General features: G+C 48.5%; 1 protein-coding gene across 1 annotated transcript in view; it reads left to right on the top strand.

Annotated features, from left to right (window-relative positions):
- The window catches only part of FANCI (FA complementation group I), a 636,131-nt gene that overhangs the window by 550,807 nt on the left and 59,184 nt on the right, over positions 1 to 26,140 (top strand). The window contains exon 35 of the mRNA XM_086958134.1: positions 3,106 to 3,183. Within this exon, the coding sequence (XP_086814260.1) occupies positions 3,106 to 3,183 (78 nt within the window). The remainder of the gene's footprint in view (positions 1 to 3,105; positions 3,184 to 26,140) is intronic.

Below are 26,140 nucleotides of genomic sequence, written 5' to 3'. Positions count from 1 at the left end.
CTCTGGGTCTTTCGACCCGTGCTGGATAGTTTCCTCATGAGTTCAGGAAAATACGAGTCTACTCCAGGGGGTTGAAATACAGGCAACATACCTCGCCCCAGCTACTCTGGCAGCTTGAAGTACACCGGACACGGCTCCCGCTCGAGTTAGGACACAGAACCCCTTGCCGGTCCATGTGCTCTCCAAAGTGAAATATACCTGACCCGGGACTTTGCACATTGTGGACCAGGTATTCGACGCACGTACAGACATCATTCCAAGATACCACTGTCCTTTTCATTGGATCTTGCCCTGAAGAAGCCCGGTGACTGGGCGAAACCCGCTGGCTGATTTCTATTCCTGTGCATACTTCAGATACATCAAAATAAAAGATATCAACACAAGAAGAATTGTTGTCAACTTGGATTTATATACATGACTGTGTTATTTTTTGTTGCCTCTCATTCACCCAGTCTCTCCAGCCCTCGTTGCAGTCACCCCAGACTTATTGTGGCTGAGAACTTGGATCTGGAAAGCAGCAGTTAAGTCATCTAGGGCAACAACCCTGCTAGCCTCATTTGCTGCTACGACTGCCTCCAAGCTGCTTTAGCTTGCTTTAAGCTGTGCACAACTACCCTATGGGAGGCAGTATCCAATACTTTCTCCTAGGGTGATGATCCATCATATCTAACAGGTGGGTCCTCCAAATCGTTCAGCATGGCTATGCCCTATTGTTTATTTCTACCCCACCACAGCTCCAGCCTCCACCAAATTGGCTCTCGGGGGAGTACCTGTCCATTTTAATGCAAGACATATGAACTTTACTCTTCAAATGATCCATCAATAAGTTTACAAACCCAGAAATAGGGACAGGTTGCTGCTCTCGCTATTTCCTTGTATCTAAGAAGGAATAGGGAGGGGGCTGCGGGGGGGGGGGGTCAGGGGGGCAGCCCATCTTCAATCTTCGCCCTCTGAATGTGTACCTACCAAAGGAGAAATTCAAAATGCTCATGCTGGCCAAGGTTTTATTTGCTCTCAATTTGTTCAGCTATGTTTTGGCCTTTGACCTACATGACTAGTATTTTCATCTGCTCGTCCTACATTCCCACAGATGTCACCCGCTGTTCAATGTAGCACAGGAGCATTTCTAGGTTACTGTGCTCCAATTCTGCCTCACCAGTGTCCTTTAGATTTTCACAAAAGTGATGGCGATGATCTCTGCCCATCTTCATAGGCTAGGGATATTTCCCCATCTTGATGACTGGCTGATGAAAGCGGGCTCGCCACAGTCATTTGTAAACCACCTACAGACAATGGCGAACTTCCTGACGTTGTTTGGATTCCCGAACAACGAACCGATGTTGCACCATACTCCTTCAAAGTGCCTTCTTTTGTAAGAGCTGTGTTGGACACTGTACAGTTCAAGGCCTTTCTCTGTCGCAACAAGTCCAGGACATTTGGGCTATGATCGCAGTGTTTCAGCCTCAGTCCTGGACTTTTGCGAGAGCAGTTTTGAGTCTTCTTGACTGTTAGCCTCCTGCATTCTGCTTGTTGACCGAACGTGTGGTATATGTGGGCTATGCAGTGGAATCTGAAGTTTCAGTGGACCTAGAATCAAAGCAGCCTATCCGATACCATCCAGGTTTTAGAGGTAACTGAACGCAAACTGCAGTTGGATGGATTGGGATGCGGCCTGAGCGAATGCCTGTGGCTGAGTTTAATTCAAGCATTCCATCCATCACCTTGTTAATTTTACTTTTGATGTCCTAAATGCGCCGGGTATGCCCAGGTATGATCCTGTGCTTAATGTGCCAATGGAACCAAGCTTTACCTGGCTGTGTTCCCCAACTAGGGCGGAACCGGTTCTAGGTTGCTTCTGTTCTGGTTCGCGGAGGGCCTGGCCTGGCATTTCACGCATAACTGTTTCCATGAGTAGCATGGTCAAGACTGATTTGCATGGTGGCATGGTAGGTGAAAAGCTGTGGATTGGGTTTCGGGCCCAAGTGATCGCCAGTGGTTGAGATTAATTCATGCTTTCCATCCATCACCTTGTTGTTTCTATTTTTCATGTTGGGCAATCCTAGACCCCTCAACATTCTTTGCCCTACCTCACCCCTTGAAAGAGAAAGCGTGACACCATTGGCTAGACCCCATGAGAGACTTCTATCCATCACACCAAAGGTATGGGGTGGACAGTCTGCTTTTTGTTCGGTTTTCAAGGGTAAAGGAAGGTAAGGCAGTACAGAAAAGGACTTTATCAAGGTGGATAGTCCTCTGCATTAAGATCTGCTACGCATTGGCCAAAAAGTAGCCTACGGAAAGATAAGGCTCCATTTCACCAGGGCCAATGCTGCCAAACCTGCATTGGCACTCAGAGGGCCTGTCCTTGACATCTTTCAGGCTGTGACTTGTGCTTCAGTGCGCACATTCAGCATGCACTTCTGCCTTGATAGCCAAGTCGGATATGAAGGGCATTTCGCCTGTTCAGTCCTGCAGGACTTTTTGATCTGAGCCCACTCCATTGATCCTTCATATTGGAAGGCACTGCTTTAGTATCTATTCTAAAAGTGAGGAATCTGGTGTTAGTAGTATGTATCAGAATAACATGTTACTTATCTTCAGAAATGCTGTTTCTGACGGATACTCTTTGAAATCATAGTTTCCTCACTATCATCTCGCCGCCTATTCTATGGAGTCGTTTTTTCTTTACCATCTAAAAGTTTACCAATTTACAAATCTGCATTCTGGTACCTCCAATTGTTTTGTGCTCCATGTCTGTTGGCCCAAAAGAGTCAAGAAAGAAACTGATGTCGGGACTCAGGGTTGGTATTAATAAGGGACTCTGCTGTGTCACGACTCTGGCCTTACAAATCCAACATGAGCCGTGTGGCGCCACCTGGCAGTGTGCAGAAGCACTACTATGACAATGTAGGGACCAGTCTGGCATCTGGGAAATATTCAAATGGTGAAAAATCTGTGGTTAGATATAGTATCCACCAGAAGGAGCATTAGCGAAAGTACTTTGTTGTTATCATTCAAAATGGAACATTAAAATGATGACTTTGGTTGATGATGAATCTGATGTTTTTTTAGTGCTTTCTAATACTATGCTTTCGATTGCTTTAGAATATCCAGAATGAAAGTATGAGCTTTGCAGGAGAAAAGAAAAGGAAGACGAAGGAAGAAGCAGCCTCTTTTGCTACGGTAATTTGAATGGAAGTTGTGCATATCAGAGTTCAATTTTATTAAATTACTTTATATTGTAATGAGCCTGCTCAGTACCCAGTTTCATGAGTACCAAACCTGGTCAGGTAACACTTGAGACAGGCAAAGCATAAAGAGTAGCATCTAGCAGAAAAAGGCGACATTCTGATGAGTTCCTGTCTCTTTGTTTGTGCCTACATGCATATTAAAAGTTGAATTATGTTCCAAATAAATTTATTTCAAAGCTTGAAGATTTTGGAAATGAGTCTGTTCATCTTTATATATATTATAGTTATTAATATACTCTGCCAGGTTGCTGGGAATAATGTGACAGGCTACTTATAACTGGTATAAGGGATGCATAGTTTAGATAGAAATAAGGGAATTCACATTGTCAGTGGTATAATAGTTCAGGTGAGAGAGGTATACAGCAGTGAAGGAAACATTTTATGTTGTCCACATTACAAAATGGATGCAGACTTAAGTACGGTATGTAAGAAATTGCTGTTTAAGGTTGCTCTTTAAGGTGCAGATTGAGGTGTCCTGTCTGGTGTTCACTGGAAGTATGTTCCATATTTAGGGCATGTTTGCAGAGAAAAATTGTTTGAGAGGGAGTTATTTCCAAGTCTGGGTATGTCCACATTAAGCAGAGCTTAGCTTTTAACAAATGTGTTTATTTCAGAGATCTCATATGTTTGTGATATATTCATGTTTGTTCTGTGGATGCCTTTGTAGGTAAAGTATATGGTCTCGTACACTATGCGATGTTCAAGGGATATAAGAACAGGTATGATGCACTGATAAATGTTTATATTTGGAAACAGACTGGTTGCTGCATGGCGAGCTGTAGGTGTACAAGTTAGCATAGTTCTATAGTCCAAACATAAGCTGTAGGTGTGCAAGTTGTCATAGTTCTATAGTCTAAACATAAGTTGACTTAATGGTTGGATGTACAAATTAAGGGTTTATTTTTGGATTACAGAGAGGTTTTTGTGGAAACAAGTGTCTCTGGCCATCTTTTAGAAGGGAACATCATGGTGGAGTGGTTTGTCAAGTATGAAGCCAGCTGAATTTTCTGATGTGATCAGTTCTGATAAAATGCCCATATCTTTCAGTTGGTGTGTCTAGTAATGGGTATTTCCAGGCATTTATTTTGGAGAGCAGGGGACATTTTATCTTCTGTGGGTTTAGCATGAGTGTCATATTATTAATTGAGTTTAGAATTTTCTGAAGGGTAGAAGTTGTGGGTTTAAGCCTATTTGAGTATTTAATCTTAACTTGGGTGCATATCATCTGCATATTGTAGAAAGGAAGTTACTTGTTCAATTGAGACGTTATTTAGTTGTTCCAAATAAAGATGGAAAAGGTAGTGAATATGAAGCCTTGACGACCTACATATGGAATTTTATTAGCATTGATAATAATTACATTGTTTTGATGCAGTGTCTTTCTGAAGAATAGACATGAACCTGTTAAGCTCTATTTCTCTACTACCCATTCTGCCATTTAAGACTTTTTTAGAGAGTTTCATGGACAGTGGCATTAAGTGCTGCTGATATGAACCACAAGTTAGGAGCTTCTTTCATGGAAGAGATGAAGAACCTCATCAAAATATTTGATACCATATGCTACAGTGATTATCTCCCCGGAAATGGCTCTTACTGGTAGACTCTTCTAGTTGGTGGACAACAAATCTTTTAAGAACCATAGGGTTTAAGTGGAAGTGGTGATCAGTGGTGGACCTGTAGTTTACCAGCAATTCTGGACCAGCATTGTTTTTCGAGAAGAGGGCAAACACTACTCATTTTAAGAGAATCTGGAAGATAGACGTGGTTCAAGGAGGAGTTTATAATTTGTAACCATAGAGGGGGTAAAGGCACTTCTGTGCCTTTTAGTTGGGCAAGGTGGGTTGAGCTGTGATGGTTTACTGTCATCAACATCTTTCTCTAAAGGATCTATGGAATGAAAATGTAGACACTCCAGGTTATCGAGTGGCTTTTCCTCTTGAAATACTATCTGTATTAGGTAGGAGTGTCTCTTTAGCTATGTCCTCTCTAATTGCTAGCTTAGTGAATGGCTGTAAACTTAAAAGAAAGACTCAATAAGTTTGTGAACATTTGCAATACCAGGCAAACTAGAGAGGAACTTCGAAGTTCACTCATTATATAATGCTGCAAGGATTTCTCTGCACTTGTCAAAGTGATGTACAATGTAGACACCTTAGCTGATGCAAAATTAAGATATTGCCAACCAAATTGTTTTCTGTACATATTCTATGAAATTGTCCCAAACTACGTTCACTGGGAAGAAACAAGGAACAAACTGTCAGTACTATCCTTCGATCCTTGACCAAGAGAAATCCACAGTTACAGATATAGTTAGCAACAGCATTGCCTACATCAAGTTAATGCATATTAAAAGTATGGAATGCATAAGGTTACTTGATTTTTCTAAATAGATGGAGCAGGACCATTTCAAAAAGTATCCTATAAAAGGTTTACTGTCTGGACCTAGTAAATAGGTTTACTTATGGTGACCATTAGGTTGACAACAGTAGTAAGGAAAAACATAGCTGAGCAATCAAGTTTATGCACAAAAACTCAGAGGTGATGATATAACTGCCTACTAACATGCTCCTCTTTCCACGCAAATGGGTCCACACTTACCAAACAGCCTATAGCTAATACTGCAAAGCAAATCAAAATGCAGCCTGACACAGTGCAGTCATGTCCATGCTTGCTACAAATGCCCCTTACTACTTACTTTGAAGCCTCCCTGACTGAACTCCTTGACAATAGCAGTTTGATGCTTCTATTTGGCGACTTTAAGGCCATGAGCTTTGTGTGAAAGACAACTGCTGTACATTCTGTTTTAGCAGTTATTATTGCTCACAGCATACATACCTCTGCACCAACAGAAATAACATGCCACATATTTGTAGAGTGTGCCCTTCACATATTAGTGCCATTGGCAGGTAGCAGATGTTTGTCACCCAACTCAATGATATCATGTTTATCTACTTTGGAACAATGAAAGGCCATGGCGACCTTCCTAGGGTAGAATTTCTAACTAAGGGGTTAGCACAAATCCCTGGAGTATATTAGTTTACTGATCCACCAGACCCGGCTCGGTTAATGGTCAGCCCTTAAATTCCACTCCCCAACTGTAACTTGAGAACACACAGTACAGGGAACACACTTCATTAAAGAAAGAGACTCATAAATTACTCCTCCTACATAAGATCAGATTGTCCATGCCCTCTACAGTGATGCCTTATTTCTCTAGACCTAAGCCACCTTTAACCTAATGTAACAAAGAAAGGTGATCTTGCCCCTTAGGGATGCTTGGGAATCCTCCTTACCCTTCTAGAGCACTTGCTTAGTGTGACTCTGGAGATATGAGAGAGGGCCTCTTCAGACATGTTGGTCTCTATAAAGGTGAATAGCAAACATGGCAGCTATGTGTCAGATGCACTTTTAATCTCTTGAGCATATCATCTGTCCTCCCCTGCTCAGTTCAACCCCTTCCTATCTTCAGCAAAATTGCACATGGTGTCAGCTATCCCACAAGTGCTAATGCACATATCTTTGCAAAGTGTGCATATTTCTTACATACAAAATAAATTCTACCAGAATACTTCTGTCTACTGAAAACCTTTTGATTTGTTTAGCTATTGGACAGGCATTTTTACTTTCCCTTTTGCCGTCACCCTTCTAAGTTGCTTTCTAACTATTCAATGTTAGAGGAGCTTTACTTAGACACTGTTTGCAGATTGCCACTTGTTATATTTATCTCAATTAATAATAATTTAAGATGCTTAAACTAGTCCAGATCCTTGCTACCATTCTGGCAAAGAAGGAGTGCTCTTGCCTTATAAGGATGCTTGAATATGCTGCTTATCCAGTATTTGGGTGTCTTTCATAGATTCACATGCCTGAATCATTCCCCGTCGCCGAGACGGGAGCCTCCGGTACATAAAAAAGTAATGTCCTAAGGACATACATAGAGAATATAGGCCGAAGGGCCTCCCCTTTGGGGCCTTTCCACGTCCTTATGTAAAAAGGACCGAACTCTCATCGTTAGCCAATGAGCTCCGACCTCCCTCTAGAACCTTCCCGGGAGGAGCCTCAGTCCCTCAGATTTTCTACCGCACGTTGTGCTAGGGAGTCTCCAACCTGAGCTCTTCAGGTTTTCCTGGCTTCGAAGTCTCAAACTTCGCTGAAGTTCAATTTGTACGGAAAGGATAATATCCTATCATCAACTACATGTCGGAATCTAATAAGAAAGCTTCGTCCATGGCGGACTCGCAGAAGAAAGCCCTTCTGAGGGCCTGTTCCTCCTGCGGCAAGCAGCGGATTCAAGCGGAGGACAAGCACGACCTGTGCTTATATTGCCTGTACCCTGACCACGTCACTGACAAGTGTAGGGTGTGTAGAGCCTTCCCAAAGAAGACTGTTAAGGAAAGGGAAACTCGCCTTCGCGAATGGCTCGACAGGCTTAAGGTCCGAGACACTCTGGAATCTTCCGAGGGTAGTGTCTCCGCGACCTCCAAAGTCTCCAAGAAGAGACCCAGGGTGCAGTCCCCTGGAGAGACAGACACTCCTCCTAAGAAGGCGCACAGGAAGCCTTCGGAGGCACGTTCCACCACCTCCTCCGTGTCTGTTAAGGATGGCCAGAGGTTCAAGACGCCCGCTCCATCTACTAAGCGGACCACCTCAGTCACGACCACTGTGTCTGCCACTACGGCCTCATCGCCCTCCGCGACGGCCACGACGACCACCACTGCGTCCTCAGGCGCACCGGTCTCCTCGACCATTCCTCTGAAACCTTCATCCAGTACGACGACGGCATCTTCGTCACCTAAGAGGTCTAAATCTACAGGTACGCCTTCGCCGAAAACACCTCATACCGAAGGCTCGTCACCTAAAACCTCGAAGTCAAGTTCAAAAAGCACGCCTTCGACAAAGATATCTCAAGTCCAAGGCCCTACCATCAGTAAGACGACGAAACTCTCCTCCACAAAAAATCTGACGACCATTACGGAGGTGCCCAAATCACCAACACACACGGCGGGCGCGCCATCTTCACGCACGTCGTCGGAAGAGACCCCGGCGCCATCTTGGAAAGAATCGAGATTGGTCGAAGTGTCTATTCACTCGATTCCTACGCCCTCGGTTCACCCAACGGTGGAGTTGGCCCCCGAGCAAGAACAGGAGACACTCCAAAGTGAGGAGTCAGACGAAGAACAGGAGGTTCACGAGGAACACCAGGACGTCCACGAGATCCGGGACGAAGTTACGTATCAGGGCCGCTCCCTGAACGTCGACACGGTGAACACCCCGATGATCTGTTTGCCACTGTCTCTGGTCAACGATTTGAAATCCCTGGTGCAGGACTATAAACAACGGTTCCCGGACGCCGACAGCGGCACCCAGGTGCCGGTCACCCAAGAGGAAGGCGAGGTACAAGACGTCGCATCGGACCACAGAGACGACGATGCCGACGCTGCGTCATCACACCATTCGTCTACCCCGGCTTCCCCGCGACCGCGCCACTCCGAAGCGGCGGACGTGGGAGGTTTCCACAAACTGGTGGACAGAGCTGCAAGGAGATTTCACATGACAGTGGAATCCGCGGAAACGGAATGCTTCCTCCATGATTTCAAGGAGCACAGCCAGAAATCGACCAAGTCTATTCCTCTTATAGACTTTCTATGGGAACAGGGCAAGAAGCTGATGCTCACGCCTGCTTCGGTGCCAGCGGTGGTTCCGCGCCTAGACAAAAAATATAAGGCCCCGAACTCCGCACCTGCCTGCCTGACCGGCCACCCCAAACCGGACTCGGTTGTTACTCAGGCGGCCCAAAAGCAATCCCGCAACCCCTCCTCGCCGCTGTCCGCGCCCCCGGACAAGGAAGGAAGGAAGCTGGACACCATAGGCAAGAGGTTCTCTACCACGTCAGCCATGTCCATCAAGGTGGCAAATTCCATCGCCCTCCTTGGCCGCTACAACCGCCAGCTCTGGGAAGACATAGCTCCCTACCTGCAAAGCCTGCCAGCCGCGGTCCAGGACGAGGTGAAAGCACTTCTAGCGGAAGGGCAAAACTCCGCTGCAGAAATTATCGACTGCGCCATCGACGCAGCCATGACGGGATTCCGCCAGTTGGCCGGGGCTGCCGTGCTCCGCCGCCAAGGCTGGCTCAAAGCGACGTCTTTTCGGCAGGAGGTCCAATCTAAGGTGCTGGATATGCCGTTCGATGGCCAATTCCTCTTTGGGGAGAAGATAGACGAGGCACTCCAGGCCATCAAAAAAGACACCGACACGGCGAGGGCTCTGGGCTCCCTCCAGTCCCGGAACCAGTCCTTTCGGGGGGGCCGCTCCAGAGGTCAGTACTCCTACAGAGGTTCCTACCAAAATCGGTCGTCCTATTCCTACGGCAACAGGAACCAGCCCCAGCACAAACAACAGTCCCGACAGTCATCCTATGGGAGGTCATCCTTCAGGGGCAAATCCGCCAAGAAGGGCACTGGCGGCCGCCAGTGACCATTTACTCCAGCCAGTCCCACCACCGTCTCAATCCTTTCGAATTGGGGGAAAACTGACCCACTTCCTCCACAATTGGCAAAAAATCACTACGGATCGGTGGGTACTGCAAATAATTCAATTGGACATTCCCTCGAACTGGTCAACACCCCTCCCAACACCCCTCCGCTGAAGCGTGCTCACAAACACCTGCACCTCCTTCTCAAGGAGGTCTCCGCCATGTTGGTCAAAGGAGCCATCGAAAGAGTCCCAAAGTCCCAGAAGGGGAAGGGTTTTTATTCCCACTTCTTCCTAGTCCAACAGAAAGGGGACAAGTGGAGGCCGATCCTAGACCTCCGGGCGCTCAACGCCTTCCTGCGGAGTCAATCCTTCCGGATGGTCACAATCCAGGAGATCCTGGGAGCACTGGAAAGAGGAGACTCGATGGTCTCCCTGGACTTACAGGACGCCTACTACCATATCCCCATCCTCGTAAGGCACAGGAAGTACCTACGGTTCGAAATAGCGGGCAGACATTACCAGTTCAAGGTCTTGCCATTCGGCCTAAAATCTGCGCCACGTATCTTCACGAAGTGCTTAGCGCCTGTGGCAGCCTTCCTGCGACAAAGGGGTCACCAGGTTTTCCCCTACCTGGACGACTGGCTGGTGAAGGCGCCTTCCCCGGAAGGCGCGGCGGCTTCATCCAACGCCTGCAGCGCTCTTTTTCAACAGCTGGGTCTGACAATCAACCTCAAAAAATCCTGCATTACTCCATCAACGAGGATCACCTTCCTAGGGGCTACCCTGGACACGAAGCGAACGAAGGCTTTCCCCTCAGAGGACAGGACCAACAAAATACTGTCCCTGGCCGCGGCGGTGGCCAAGAAGCCTCGCATCAAGGTACGGACATTCACCTCCTTGCTAGGGATGATGTCTTCATGCATTCTCCTCATACCTCACTGCAGGCTCCGCATGCGTCCACTGCAGGAGGCGCTGGCGAGACAATGGAAACAGAGTTCCGGCTCCTTCGAGGACATTATCACGATCACACCGGCCATCACAAAGGCCCTTCTGTGGTGGAGAAACCGGACGCACCTGACAGCCGGCTTGCAGTTCCTCCTGCCACCGGCACCACTGGTCATCACGACAGACGCCTCACTAGAAGGCTGGGGCGCAGTACTGTTGGACCTTCGAGTCAGCGGCAAATGGGACGCCCAGGAGAAACAACTACACATCAACCTACTGGAACTGAGAGCAGTGTATCTGGCTCTACAGGCCTTCCTGCCACGTATCGGCTCTTCCCCGGTGCTCGTCAAAACGGACAACACCACGACGATGCACTACCTGAACAAACAAGGGGGAACGCGATCTCTCTCTCTCTCACGAGAATCGCAAAAAATCTGGAACTGGTTGGTGGCGCACGGGCTCTCCCTCAAAGCGGAGTACGTTCCCGGGAAGGACAACACTATCGCGGACACCCTCAGCAGACAGACCTCTCTCTCCCACGAATGGGAGCTGAACGGCGACACGGTGGCCCACGTCTTCTCGCATTGGGGGACCCCGAGGATCGACCTCTTCGCGACGGCAGGGAACGCCAAATGCCAAAGCTACGCAAGCTGGCATCCCCAACGGGGGTCGCTGGGAAATGCTTTTTCCATCGGCTGGTTCAGCGTGTTTGCGTACGCTTTTCCTCCGTTCCCGATGATACCGAGGCTCCTCCGGAAGATGAAGACGGAACCGTGCACCCTGATACTGATTGCTCCGTACTGGCCGAGACAACATTGGTTCTCGGACCTGCTTCGCCTGTCCATCAGGCCCCCGATTCACCTGCGACAACACCCGAACCTCTTAACGATGTCCGGAGGCCAGGTACACCACCCGAACCTCAGTTCGCTCAAATTATCGGCCTGGCTCCTGAGCACCGAGAGTTCGGAGACCTAGAGATCCCGCAGGACTGCAGGGCAGTACTGGCCAAAGCGAGGGCGGGCAGCACGAACAAGACCTACTCGCTGAAGTGGAAAAGGTTCTGCCTGTGGTGTTCGGAACACGACTTACACCCCCTCCGGATCACCTCGGTACAGCTGCTACCGTACCTCCTCCACCTGGCTCAGTCGGGGCTGGCTCACGCCTCCATTAAGGTTCATCTGGCTGCGATTTCGAGATTCACCAGGACCCCATCGGGACCCTCCCTGTGGTCCAGTCGACTGATAAAACAATTTCTAAAAGGGCTCTACAGATCCTTTCCGAGGCCTCGGAAAGTACCTCCAACCTGGCAGTTGAACTTGGTGCTCAACCAACTCATGAAACACCCATTCGAGCCCATACACCGGGCCTCACTCAAACATCTTTCATGGAAAACGGCACTCCTGCTGGCCCTGACATCGGCCAGACGGGTCAGCGAACTTCAGGCGCTGTCTATTCAGGAGCCGTATCTCCAATTCAGGCACGACCGAGTGGTACTCAGGCCAAACCCTAAATTCATTCCTAAGGTGCCGTCGGACTTTCATCTAAACGAACCAATTGTCCTTAAGTCGTTCTTTGCGAACCCTTCCACGGCGGCGGAAAGGGCGCTGCATTCCTTGGACCTTAAAAGGTGTCTCAAATTCTACTTGGATAGGACCAAAGACGTCAGGAAGTCTTCTCAACTCTTTGTAGCCTACAGCAACCCGCGCATGGGGTTGCCCTTGACGAAACAGAGCATCTCCCGCTGGATTTCTTCAGCGATTGCTTTCTGCCATGATCAGGCCGGACGGCCTTTGACGGACCGAGTGGCTGCCCACTCTACCAGAGCGATGTCAACGTCAGCGGCGCTCTTCGCTGGAGTGACGATCCTGGACATCTGCCGAGCGGCGACCTGGAAGTCCCCGCACACCTTCTCCAGACACTACTGCCTGGACATCGAACTGCAGAACGACGCTGCAGTGGGACAAGCGGTGCTGCGCCATCTCTTCCAATAAGGTGAGCCTTACCTCGTCCCGCCATCCAGGTATGCACATTCATCATGGTTTTTTATGCTATATGCATGACTGTATATTACCATGTTTCTCTCGTGTTGTCTGTAAATTGTGCAGATCTGCTGGATGTGAGAATGTGCTTTACCACTATGCATGTATAACTGCTGGCTACTCTGATTCAGGCATGTGAATCTATGAAAGACACCCAAATACTGGATAAGAAATGCGTTACTTACCTGTAACAGCAGTTATCCAGTATTGGTGTCTTTCATAGATTCACATGCACCCTCCCGCCTCCCCGGTAAGGACTCACGTACCTCTATGACTACAGTGCCGACACCCTAGCGGGGTGCGTACGAAAATCTGAGGGACTGAGGCTCCTCCCGGGAAGGTTCTAGAGGGAGGTCGGAGCTCATTGGCTAACGATGAGAGTTCGGTCCTTTTTACATAAGGACGTGGAAAGGCCCCAAAGGGGAGGCCCTTCGGCCTATATTCTCTATGTATGTCCTTAGGACATTACTTTTTTATGTACCGGAGGCTCCCGTCTCGGCGACGGGGAATGATTCAGGCATGTGAATCTATGAAAGACACCAATACTGGATAACTGCTGTTACAGGTAAGTAACGCATTTCTTACTCTTACTAGAGAACTTGCTTAATGTGGGTCTGGCAATGTGGCAGAGGCCACACAATGCCAGAGTAGTCTCCATAAAGTTGAATAGCAAATGTAGGAACCCTGAGGTAAAGTCCATTTTAATGTTTCTGATGGATACTTCTAACTACAGGTTGCTCACTTTTTGAATTCCCCCAGGTGCCAGAGTGAATACAGACACTTTTTTCCAGCAACAGCTCTTGCTCCTGACAGGTGATGCTCTCTGTCTTCGCAGCAGCCTTGCTGCACTTCCAGAAGTGTTGAAACAGCTGTATATAGATACCACACTTACATTGGAACGACAGCTCATTTTTTCTGCGCCCTTCGATGCAAGATCAGGAGCTGTGCTTTCAATGTTTCGTCAGTGTTTACTGACTCCCAAAAAACCTACTACAGCTGTGTGCAGTTGGAAAAATGTCCCCCATGAAGACTGCAGGCTTTAAACCATAAAGAAGATGCAAGCATTGTATGCCTGTTGTGCTGATGTGTAAACATGACGCAAAGTCTTGTGACAAGTGCTATGAAGGTGTGGGAAGTGAATCTGTATGTCACCGAACATAAGAAGTCTGATAGAGACTTCTAGCCAATGAGTCCTTACCTTAGAATAATCCCCAGATGTCAGAATGGAACCGGAAATATTTTGTGAACAGTAGCCCTGCGCGCCGGTAGGTGGCATCATCCATGCCAGAAGTGATGTGTGTGGAATCTATAAAGGCGCCACCCCGCACGCTTCTTTTCTTTCCGTACCATTCAGTGCCGATCTGAAGAAGCGCTACCGCAGGTTTTTCTTTTTTCGTTGTTAACCTTTTTCCAATGTTTGTGCCTCCTGGTGCGTCAGGATATCAACTAGAAAAGCTGGCTTCAAAATCTGTGTAGCCTATCACCGACAGATCCATACTTGATGTGCCTCTGGTGTTTTTAATGCATTCCGCGCTATGCACCCCAAGACCTTGAGGAAGTGTTCCCTTAAGCTCCTTGCCGCTCAAGGCCACAACGCTCACAATTTGCTCAAGGCGGCATCACCCCGATCGTCGTCCCCGACTCCGACACAGAGCCAGACTGGCGTCGTCCGACGATAGCTCCGGCACTGTCAGGGTGCAGTCTCCCCATGACGGAGCCAGTGCCTTATTGTTGTAACATGCCTGAATTGGGGAACGAATGGGAGGGGTGTGCAGACCCTAATGGCTACCAGTTAGAGGAGACCAAGGACAATTGGTAAAGGGCTCTGACGGATGCCAGTGGACTGGACTCCTCCCCAGAGTCTGGCCTGATCGCTCCCCCTACAGTGGCTACGGAGGAGGGTGCCTCATTCGCAGTAGTGGTGCAGAGGTCGGCCGAGGTCCTGGACCTTACACTGTCTTCAGTGGCAATCAACACAGATCTCTTTATGGAGTTATTGCAGCTAGGAGTTCCCCCAGCGAACAAATACTACCATTCATTGAAGCCCTTAATGAGTCCTATCCTGAGCCCTTACTGTACCTGTTCCAAACCCTGCACAGGGGCTCCTGTGCATAGGACAATTGTGTTGCCCACTGCCATCGCCCGCCTCAAGGGACCCCAGTTTCTTCACCCTGCAGAACTTGATGATCCAGGCCTTCACTCCGAATTTAACACCCACAGATTCCCTTCCACTCAACGATACCTTTGGGATGGGGATTTTCTCTTCCGCCAGCGTAGCATTACGGTCGGTGAATACCGCGTGCCTCTTTGGGCTAATACTTCCATACCATCTGGGGCTCAGTTGCAAGTGCTGCCCATAGTCTCAGTCTTGGAGGAGGCTCGAGCCATACCCTTTCAAGCAATTGCTAACTCTTTCAAGCAATTGGTAAAGGGAGGGATGTAGCCAAGTTCACCATATGATGTCGCCTGGATACGACTGACTCGCTGGGCAGACTGATTTCATTTTCGGTGGTCCTTTGGCTTCCTACCTGGCTGAGAACCACTAGCTCTGTAAAAACCCTCGGATTCAAACTGGATCACCAACTCTCACTTCACTCCCAAGTCAGTTATGTGGTGTCCTCATCCTTTCACTCCCTTCGTACTATCCGTAAAGTCTCTCGGTTTTTCTCTTTCCCGGCTCTTAAACTCATAGTCCTTGCAATGGTGATCTCCCGCTTATTGTGGCATGCCCGCGTACAGCCTGCGACGCCTCCAGTTAGTCCAGAACCAGGAGGCCCGCCTGGTCTTTAATTTATCCAAGTCTCATCACGTTACTCCCCTCCTCAAGACTCTTCACTGGCTCCCCATTCGCGAACGAGCCCAGTTTAAACTAGGATGCATCATCTTCAACGCCCGCTCCGGTTCAGCCCCTGCCTTTATCACTTCTGAAATTCACTCCTATGTCCCCCCCCCAGGGAGCTGCGTTCCTCCACCCAACAATTGCTTCTAGTTCCCCGATTCAAACGTAAAAAGTGGGGCGGTTCCAAATTTTCCACACTCGCCCCTACCTTTTGGAACTCCCTTCCGGTTCATTTGAGATCTTGTCCCCAGTATACACTCTTTCGCAAGGCATTAAAAACTTTCCTTTTCACACAAGCTTTTTTCTCTTAAACCCCCCCCTTCCATCCTCCTATTTCTGACGCCTCAGGGGCTCAGCTCATTGCAGCGCCATGAAACCGCTAGGTGTACGTGCGCTTAAGAAATATTTTAAACTCAAACTCTAGCTTTTCAGGGGATGTCTAGGCTTCGCTCATAACATACACTTTGATGACTGTAGGTTGTTTGGAGAGAAGGCGGACTCTGCGCTCGAGCGCTTTAATAATAGCAGAGCCAGGTCCTTGGACCTTTCCTTGGCCCCTCGTCAACCCACAACAGCAGCTGCAGCCTCCAAACCCATTTAGTTGCCCGGAGATTCTGGCCTGAACCAGAGACCAAGAAAGATCAAGATGTGATACGGATAGGCTTTGTCCTTCATGAATCAGAATCTGGGTACATTCCTGTGGCCCCTCCAAACAGGTACTCCAAAAGTCTCTGGCGGTTGGAAAAAAGGTATTTTTAGCCTGTATCTTGGATCTTAACTCCATGAATGCCCCCTGCGTGCTTGCCAGATCTTTGCATGCTCTCTGGGAGATGGGGAATTTAGTTGTCCCTGGTCTCCCCAATCACCTCACAGATCACTTCACAGAGCTGGTGAAGGATGGCTTGGACACTGGATTCCATAGACAGGTCTATGGGATCCTCAGTAACTGTGAGGAGTCATGCTTGGCCTCAATCCACTGGATTCTCCAGGAACATTTAGGTGAGTCTTATGGACACGCTCTTTAATGTGATGCACCAGTATGGGGCTAAAGCTGATACAGCCGTGGACAGATGTAAGGCAGATAAGGCTACAACCCTCTACTGTGACCTCCATTCTCTATCCTGGGACTAGATGCAGGTTTGGAAGATTCAAGAAATCTTCAACGGTTTTTCACTTCAGCAGCTCAGCCCTCATTGTCAAGCAGCAATGCAGTCTTAGTCCAATCCTTGTGTCCACAAGGAAAAGTTGAAGATTCTGGCTCAGGTTTTTCTAGTCCTTGACGTGGATGGTGTTCCTCAATTTGCAGGACAAATATTTCCACATACCAAAACTGGGGTCACACAGGTGTTTCCTCATTTGTAGTTGGGTCCATTTACTCCCAGTTGGCGGTCTTTCTGATTGACAACGGCACCTTGGGTGTTCACCAACGTGATGGTGTTTTTTGCGCCTCATCTGAGAAGGTTGGAGATATCCATATTCCCATACTTAGTCACATCACCTACAAGCGACAGCATCCCTGCTCTTAAACTTTGTCTTTTCCATCAACATATCAGTCTCACCTAGAGCCCTCGCAGCTCCTCCTGTTTTAGGACCAGTGCTGGACTTAACATCTTTGCAACCATTGCCTCCCCTCAGAGGGCCCAGGGCATTTGGGATATTATTCTGATTTTTTTTTCCCAGAGTTTTATATAGCGCAAACCTGGTTCGAAGGTATCAGAGTGCTTTACATGAGCATCAGTTGTGTTACAGATGGACACATAAATTTTTTTGTTGGGTGCGTGGAGATTGTGATTTGCCCAGAATCACATGATGTTTAATGTCCCTGCCGAGACACAACGCCAGTTCCCCAGCTTCAAGATCGATCGCTCTAGCCACAAGGCCACATCCTCTCCCAATGAACTCAAGTTCCAGTCCTGAAGATTCCTTGCAAGTGCGGTCTGTGGGCTTCCTTCATCCATTGGCATTGGAAGGCTCTCCAGTGGTCTCTTCATTAGCCATGCTTCCAACATTAGGAAGACCTGTCAGACACCATCACAATCTTCTTGGACACTGCATCAGACATATGCTGGTGGTAGAAGGAGGAAACCCTGTCTCAAGGGATATCCTTGTACTCTCCTCTGGTGGTGACTGACACTTCACCCTAAGGTCAGTGTCACTCAGAAGAACTGGCGCTCAAAGGCCTCTGGTTGGTAGAGGGGCAGGTACTTCGCAAGAACCTGCTCTAATTGAGGGAAATCCACCCAGCCCTTAAAGGCATTCCAACCTTTGCAGTTATTATGCTGAGATCATGATAGATGATAGAACCACAATGTAGTTGTCATGAAGTGAGTGGGAAGAAAGTAGTGGGGGCTGTCTCACCTTCTCTGTCTGGAAGCACTGATTCTTTGGGCATGGGCACACTGCATGGAATCTGGTTAGTCACCAATATTTATTTGGAACTTTGGGTATAGCGCACTATCAGTCCGACTAGTGTCTCTTGGCACTCAGAGACAGAAGCAACCAAGATGGAATAAGGAGCTTATTAACCACAACTAAAAAAACAGGTTAAGGTCTTTCTAAATTGCAATGACAATGGGGAACTGATTTCAATTGTAATACAATATTGAGTAATGGCTCGAAGAACTCGGCAGGAGTGGCAGCCCCACTTCTTGTACTAAAAACAGGAAACTATGAGGTTTGGTTTGGGTCAGACTGGCCTTGTGGGACTCTACATAGCAAGATGTGAGTGGAAGAGGAAAAAAGTTTCATAGAAAGTTTGAAAAATTGGTATTGTAGAAAGGAATTAAACCAGTTTAGCACATTTTTGCAAACACCTATCTGCCACAATCTGTTAAGTATAGTGGAACACGGTATCAAATGCTGCTGTGAGATCCAAAAGAATAAGGGCAGCGGAGCCACCCAGGTCTAAAATTAGGCGTGATTCCCTTTAGACTAAGCGTAGTGTGTTCTTGGTGCTGTGCACTTGATGAAAACCTGACTGAGAGTGGTCCAAAAGCTTGTGACTATAAATGGTGATATAGTTGTCTGTGTTTCTCCACAGTTTTAGCTTGAAGCATGTGGACCGAAATGGGACAATAGTTTCCTAAAACCGAGGGGTCTAATGAAGAATTCTTGAGGAGTGGAATTACTACAACATGGTTCCAGACTTGAAAAACAGAGCCAGAATCAATGCAAAGGTCAAGAAGCTTTCCAAAAATGGGGTAGATGACCTGTGCGCCTACAGGTAGTGCATGAGTATGGTCCAGTGGAGATCTAGATTTGATTCAGCTAACAATTCTAGCAAAGGAGTTTGCCTCGATTGGTGTAAAATCTGTTAAGCAGGGACCCAGAGGATGGACGGGTTCTAAAGGGTTGGGACAGGCGATAGCGTGAGCTTCAGCAGGGAAGGCCACATAGATATTACTAATGTTATGAGGGAAAAGGGACACTACACTGTTGAATAAATCAGCTAAGGCTGGAGTAGTGGAAGTTCTGGCTGAATGGAGAAGTGTGGCTCAATGGTTAGAGCGGCTGACCCTGATGCAGAGGTCTAGCCCGGGACCAGGGTTCAATTCCCCGCCTCGGCGGGTCTTGGGCTCAAAATTCCACGGACCATAGAGTCCCACTCTGAAACTCTGGGCAATAGCTTGCTTAATCTCCACAACGGCCCCCACAACGCTAAGGATGCCTGGCCTCTACCCTGGGGGTGCACAGGAGTGGACGCCTCACAGGGAAAGCCAGGACGGGTTCCACAGCGGTATTCGTACAAGCGCCTTGAGACCCTTGCGGGTGAGTAGTGCGCTATACAAGTATCAATTTACATTTAATGAAAGAGTGGTAATTTGTCAATAAAGAAAATTTCTATAGAGTAAATCAAAGCTGCTCCGATCTTGGCTGCTGAGAAGCTAAAGCAGGCAGCCCTAATGGTTTTGTGATATGACTTAATGGCCTTTTCAGTTTACTGTTAGGGTCATAGTGCTTTCTCCAAGCACATTCACTTGCTCTACATTTTCTTTCAAGAGTGTTCAGATGGCTGTCTGTTGAACCAAGGTGCGGAAGATTTTCTTCTCTTATTGGCGCACACAAACAGAGGGATGGTTTCCTTGAGGGCCCTAGAGATCCAGTGATTGACAAAATTACAAAAGGAAACTTAGAATGCCGTAGGTGTGAATTTCAAGGAACGATAAGAGGGGATAGCATTAGCCTCAAAGGCATGGAGGGAATAGCATTAGCTTCAATGACACTGATAAAACAAAAAGAGGGAGCATGGTTGTTGGCATATTTAAATAAGCTGAAGAGGGGAACATGCTTCTGCTGGGTGGTTAGCGATCTCATTAGGGGTAGGGGTTGTACTGTTGGTAGTAGAGGTAAAAACCTTGGGCCCAGTGGATAATGTGTAGATTGGAACAAGGGCGTCTACTAGGTCAGAGGCAATGCCTACTCACCTTTTGATCGTGGCAGGTTCAGGAGTAGTAACTGTGAGAAGTTGGCCTGATATGCAGTGCTCGCTATTCTAGTGATCACTATGTATCAGTCCAAACGACCCTTATTGATGATTGGTTGTAAGTCAACCTTATAGACCAGCTATCCTAGTAGCATGGACAAGAGCAGTCTTTAGGCTAAACTCTAGAGGGCGTGTTAAGCCAGCTGTTATACCATCACATATACCCCTTGAACACCAAGTGAAAGGACACCACACAAGTTGTTATGAAACTAAAAGGATATTTATTTATAACACAACAACCCTGGACTCTTTATGAGGACAGGGTGCTAAGCACAATACAAAGCTCTTAAAGAAATACTGAAAGTCGCACAATTTACCCAAATGCCCGAGGGGCACGAAAAACCATATACTACAAAAGTGGAATGCGAAATTACTAGCAGGTAAGTACTACTCTCAGAGGCTTTAGAACCGCTGGGCCTACAATGCTGAACCCTTAGATTAGAAGCAGGAGGCCTAGGGACGTCGTGTGCAGAGTGGAAACTCTGACGCGCAATGCGGGACAAAGTCTATGGAGGCTAGTAAATGCAAAGTTAGTGTTCTCGGGCGAACCAGACTAGGTAGGTCAAAAACGAAAGTGGATCTAGACACTTAGAGAGTGGTTCTACGCTGGAGCACCGTGGTACTCGGTTTACCTAGCCCAGGGGCTGCGGCTGCATAGGGTTCAAGTGTCGTCGGGAATCCTCGTTGACGAACCAGGAGCCTGAAGTGGAAGTTGCTGGCAGGCGACCAGTGAAGATGTTCTGGGCTGATCGAAGGATGGATCAGTGAAGAAGGGTACCTGTAAGCAGAGGGGACCAAGTTCTGAATCACTAGTCAGTGATTAGATGGGCACCAGGATGGCACCGGACGAGGTCACTAAGCCAGGTGAAGAGGTGACACTGGATTCTGCTGCTGCACGGACCAGGGCGCCGATGCCGACCAGGCTGGAGGTCTGCGAGCTGTCCCACGTCGGATGTCTGCTGCTGGCGATGCTGGATCCGTTGAAGGAGGCAACAAGCCTTGGCTAAGGCAAGCCCACGTGGCGACACAAAATGGCGTCTAGAGTGGACCAGGAGGGTCCGAGGAAGTTCCCCTTTGAGAGGAGACAAGGGCTAGTCTAGAGGAGCTAGACCAGCGGTGAAACAAACGTAGGACATTGTCTGGAGGGTCACTAGCCAACGGGCAAGTGACCGGACAACGTGGCAAGCAACACAGGAGCAAAAGGGCCCCACGCAGATCTGGAGGATGCTGGGGGGCTGGACTTCGGTGCTTGTGCTGCTTAGGGTTGGGGCTTCTCTTACCCCAATGCACCCACTCGAGGGTCCCTCGGCGGTCGTGCTGGGTCAGTGTCGTGCAGGTTCTGATGATAGCCGGTTCCTCTGGTCTCCTCGCACCCACGGTTCTCAGCTGTACTGTAGAGGCAGGTAGAGGTCAGAGATGGCAGGGAGTCCGGATCTCGTCGTGCTGGTCAGTCTGGTTCCGGAGGAAGGACGTGCAGCAAACCGCAAGATACTTAGTTGGTGCCTGCTGCTGCAGGGTGACTACTCCTTAGTCACAAGGGAGAAATCTTGAGAAGAAGTCGAGAGTTCCTTTCGTAGAAAGTAGTTTCAGGATTCAAAGATGATCTAATTTGGAAGGGTCCCGCTCCTACCTTTATTCTAAAGAAAGGGGTTGGCACGCGACTAGGTCCTGCCCATGGGTGGGACCAGGAAGGGGGGTGGTTACACCCCTCTCCCCTGTCCGGACTTTCCCCAGCTCAGGGGCTGGTGTGCCCCTGGAACTGGTTCAAGCCGGTATACGCACAGTGAGCACCGGGGTGCCACTTGCAGTCACCTTCCTATTCAGCCCTGCCTACCTAGGATACACAAAACCCTGTCTGGGATGGTGCTAGCGCCGCCCCTGACAGGAAACCCTTTGTCCAAGCTCTCCTCGCTGGAAGGACTCCCAGCAGCAGGAGGTCAGACTTGTGTCTGTGGTGGCAGCATCCATTTTGTGATGCTGAGGCTTGAGTTAACTTTAACCGGGGTTCACAGTTACATACATGTTGTGTCCCTCTAGAAGGGTGGAATGCTAACCCCGTCGCCAGAATTGGCGAGGGGTTAGTATTCCAATTCGTATGACACCTTATTCGACATGTTTTGATAAAGCGATACCAAAGTTGGCAAATAACCGCGAGGATTATAAGGCACTTAAGAGTATATGGTACGCGTTATCATGGGACAGCTATTAGGACTTGGTTCCGCAAGCGGCAAGCGGGCTCAGCTCATGCCAGAGCACCATCTCACATAATTCCAAGCACTCTGCCTTCAGGATTGTCAAGGCCTGCCATAGGAGTGACTGATAGGAATACATGTGTCCATTTTAGGGTTAGATATAGGTATACTATATCTAAAGGAAAGGGTGATCACACCACCTTGCCCCAGCTGTCGTGCAGCCAGTTGTGTCAGATTTAGATGGCTAGCCAGGGGTGGCATAATACATGCTGCAGCCCCTGGTAGGCCCTGGGTACACCTATGCCCTGAGTTACAGGGACTGATAAGGTGGCCCAGTACCAATTGGTAAATGCACCTAAGGTACATGTGTCAATTTAGTGAGAGAACAGCTAGGTTGTGGGTCTGATTAGCAGGCCCACAGCCAGGGAAGTCGTAAACCAGTGAAGCAAAACAGCAAAAATCTGGGGTGATCATAGGATTGCAGACCCTACTCTCCTACATGACCCCCCCCCCCCCCCCCCCCCAAACTTTGGGACAATAAACTAACCTTGACCAGGTGAGTCTTCTTGCTCTAAGTGGAAATACCTGGAGAGCCCATCTGCATTGCCATGATCAGTGCCAGGTCTATGCTCCACTGTAAAATCCATCCCCTGTAGGGAAATGGACCACCTAAGCAGTTTGGGGTTTTCACCCTTCATCTGATTTAGCCACAAGAGGGGCTTATGGTCGGTCTGAATCTTGAAATGAGTGCCAAACAAGTATGGCCTCAGTTTCTTCAGGGCCCAAACCACAGCAAAGGCCTCCCTCTCAATAGCTGACCAATTTTTCTCTCCGGGGGTCAGCCTTCTGCTAATAAAAGCAATGGGCTGGTCATGACCATCAAAATTCAGCTGAGATAGAACAGCTCCCACACCCAACTCAGAAGCATCTGTTTGGACAATGAATGGTTTGGAGTAGTCTGGACTCTTTAGGATAGGTGCTGTGCACATGGCCTGCTTTAGGTCACCGAATGCTTTTTGACAGCCTACTGTCCACTTAACTTTCTTTGGCATCTTTTTACTTGTTAGGTCATTAAGTGGAGTCACAATTGATCCATCATTTCTGACAAATTTCCTGTAATACCCAGTCAGGCCCAAGAAAGCTCGAACCTGAGTCTGGGTGGTTGGAGGAGCCCAGTCCTTGATGGACGGTATCTTGCTCTCCAGTGGCTGAACCTGGCCTCCACCTACAAGGTGGCCCAGGTATACAACCTGTGTCTGCCCTATCTGGCACTTTGTGGCCTTGATAGTGAGGCCTGCTGCTTGCAGAGCCTCTAACACTTTCCTCAGGTGGACCAGGTGATCTTCCCAGGTGGAACTAAAGACAGCTATATCATCAAGATATGCTGCACAGAAGTCATCCAGCCCAGTGAGAACTTGATTCACCAGCCTTTGGAAGGTGGCAGGTGCATTTTTCAGACCAAAGGGCATTACCACAAATTGATAATGCCCACCAGGGGTAGAAAATGCTGTCTTGGGCTTGGCTTCCTCAGCTAACCTGATTTGCCAATACCCAGCTGTCAGGTCAAATGTGCTTAAGTAGTTGGCAGAAGCCAATCTATCTATAAGTTCATCTGCCCTTGGTATTGGGTGGGCATCAGTCTTAGTGACTGCATTGAGGCCTCTGTAGTCTACGCAAAACATCATCTCTTTCTTACCACCCTGGGTGTGAGGCTTTGACACTAGAACTACTGGACTAGCCCAAGGGCTATCTGAGGGCTCAATGACTCCCAGCTCCAACATTTTCTGCACTTCTGTTTTAATGCAGTCTCTGACATGATGAGGCTGTCTGTAGATTTTACTCTTAACTGGCAGACTATCACCAGTGTCAACCTCATGGGTACACCAACTGGTTTGACTGGGTGTCGGAGAGAACATATGTCTAAAGGATTGAAGAACTTGTTTGCAATCCTTTTGCTGATGTTCAGAGAGGCTGCCACAAAAGACAACACCATCTACTGACCCATCATCAGGGTTCTGAGTGAGCAGGTCTGGGAGAGGGTCACTCTCCTCCTCTTGTCCCTCATCTGTGGCCATGAGCAGGCTCATGTCCTTCCTGTCGACATATGCCTTGAGCCTATTCACATGGAGCACCCTGAGGGGGCTCCTGGGAGTTCCAAGGTCTACCAGGTAGGTGACCTCTCCCTTTTGCTCAATGATTGTGTGGGGCCCAGACCATTTGTCTTTGAGTGCTTCTGGGGCCACTGGCTCCAACACCCACACCTTCTGTCCAGGCTTGTACACAGTCAGGACAGCCTTTTGGTCATGCCAAGCTTTTTGGAGTTCTTGGCTTGCCTCAAGGTTTTTAGAAGCCTTTTCCATATACTCAGCCATCCTAGAGCGGAGACCAAGTACATAGTCCACTATGTTGGTTGCAGGCTTTTTGAGAGGTCTCTCCCATCCTTCCTTCACCAAACACAGGGGTACTCTTACAGGATGTCCATACAAAAGTTCAAAAGGGCTGTAGCCAACCCCCTTCTGTGGGACCTCTCTGTAAGCAGACAAAAGGCAGGGTATCAGGACATCCCATCTACGCCTGAGCTTTTCAGGTAGTCCATGAATCATCCCTTTTAGGGTCCTGTTGAACCTTTCAACAAGCCCATTGCACTGTGGATGATAGGGTGTGGTGAATTTGTAGTTGACACCACATTCCTTCCACATTGCAGTCAGATATCCTGACATGAAGTTTGCACCTCTGTCAGAGACAACCTCCTTAGGGAAGCCCACTCTGGAGAACACTCCAACTAGGGCTCTTGCCACAACAGGTGCTGTAGTGGTCCTAAGGGGAATAGCTTCAGAATACCTGGCGGCATGGTCCACCACCACCAGTATAAACTTGTGCCCTGATGCTGTCTGGGGTTCCATTGGACCAACAATGTCAATCCCCACTCTTCCAAAGGGTACCCCCACCACAGGTAGTGGTATGAGGGGGGCCTTTGTTGTGCCACCTGACTTACCATTGGCTTGGCAAGTGACACAGGAGCGACAAAACTCCCTGGTATCTTCATTCATGTGAGGCCAGTGAAAGTGTGAGACAAGTCTGTCCCAAGTCTTATTCTGGCCTAAGTGTCCTGCAAGGGGAATCTCATGGGCCAAGGTAAGAAGGAAACCTTTCTGTGACAAGGGGATGACCAGCCTCCTGGTTGCACCAGGTTTGGGGTCTCTTGCTTCAGAGTACAGGAGTCCATCATCCCAGTATACCCTGTGGGTACCTGTGGCGTTCCCTGCAGTCTCAGCAGCAGCCTGCTGTCTGAGGGGTTCAAGAGAAGGGCAGTCTAACTGTGCCTTCCCCAGGTCTTCTCTGGAGGGTCCCCCTGAACCCAGCAACTCAACCTGATCAGGTTCAAGTTCTTTAGGCTCAGTTTCCCTCAGCTCTTTAAGGTCAGCCTCCTCTGAGACTTGATCCTCAACCTGGGGCAAGGGGGAAGGCAATGCCTTAACCCTACTGCTCTTCTTCTTGGAAGGTGTATGGTCCATTGTTACAGGATCCAGCACCTGTTCAGTGGGGCATCTTCTGGCCTGTGACCTAGTCACAGCAAGCACATGTGCTGGCAAGCCTAACATTTCCATGTGAGTCCTCTGCTCCACTTCTGACCATAGTGATGACTCCAAATCATTGCCCAACAAACATTCAACTGGGAGGTCTGAACTAACCACAACTTTCTTTTGGCCACATACCCCTCCCCAGGAGAAATCAACAATTGCCATACTATGGTGGGTAGTGACATTGCTGGCATTGGTCACTAGGTAGTCTGTACCTAGTATGATCTGCCCAGGGTCCACAAAGTTAGGTGTTACCATTGTGACACTGGCACAAGTGTCCCTGTAAGCCTGAGCCATCTTTCCATTAATAAAAGGTGTCTGCCTGTATTTGCCCAA

Source organism: Lissotriton vulgaris, chromosome 2_1 (genome assembly GCF_964263255.1).
Source record: "Lissotriton vulgaris chromosome 2_1, aLisVul1.2, whole genome shotgun sequence".
In the NCBI taxonomy this organism is placed as follows: Eukaryota; Metazoa; Chordata; class Amphibia; order Caudata; family Salamandridae; genus Lissotriton; species Lissotriton vulgaris.
This window is presented reverse-complemented; position numbering and strand designations above follow the sequence as displayed.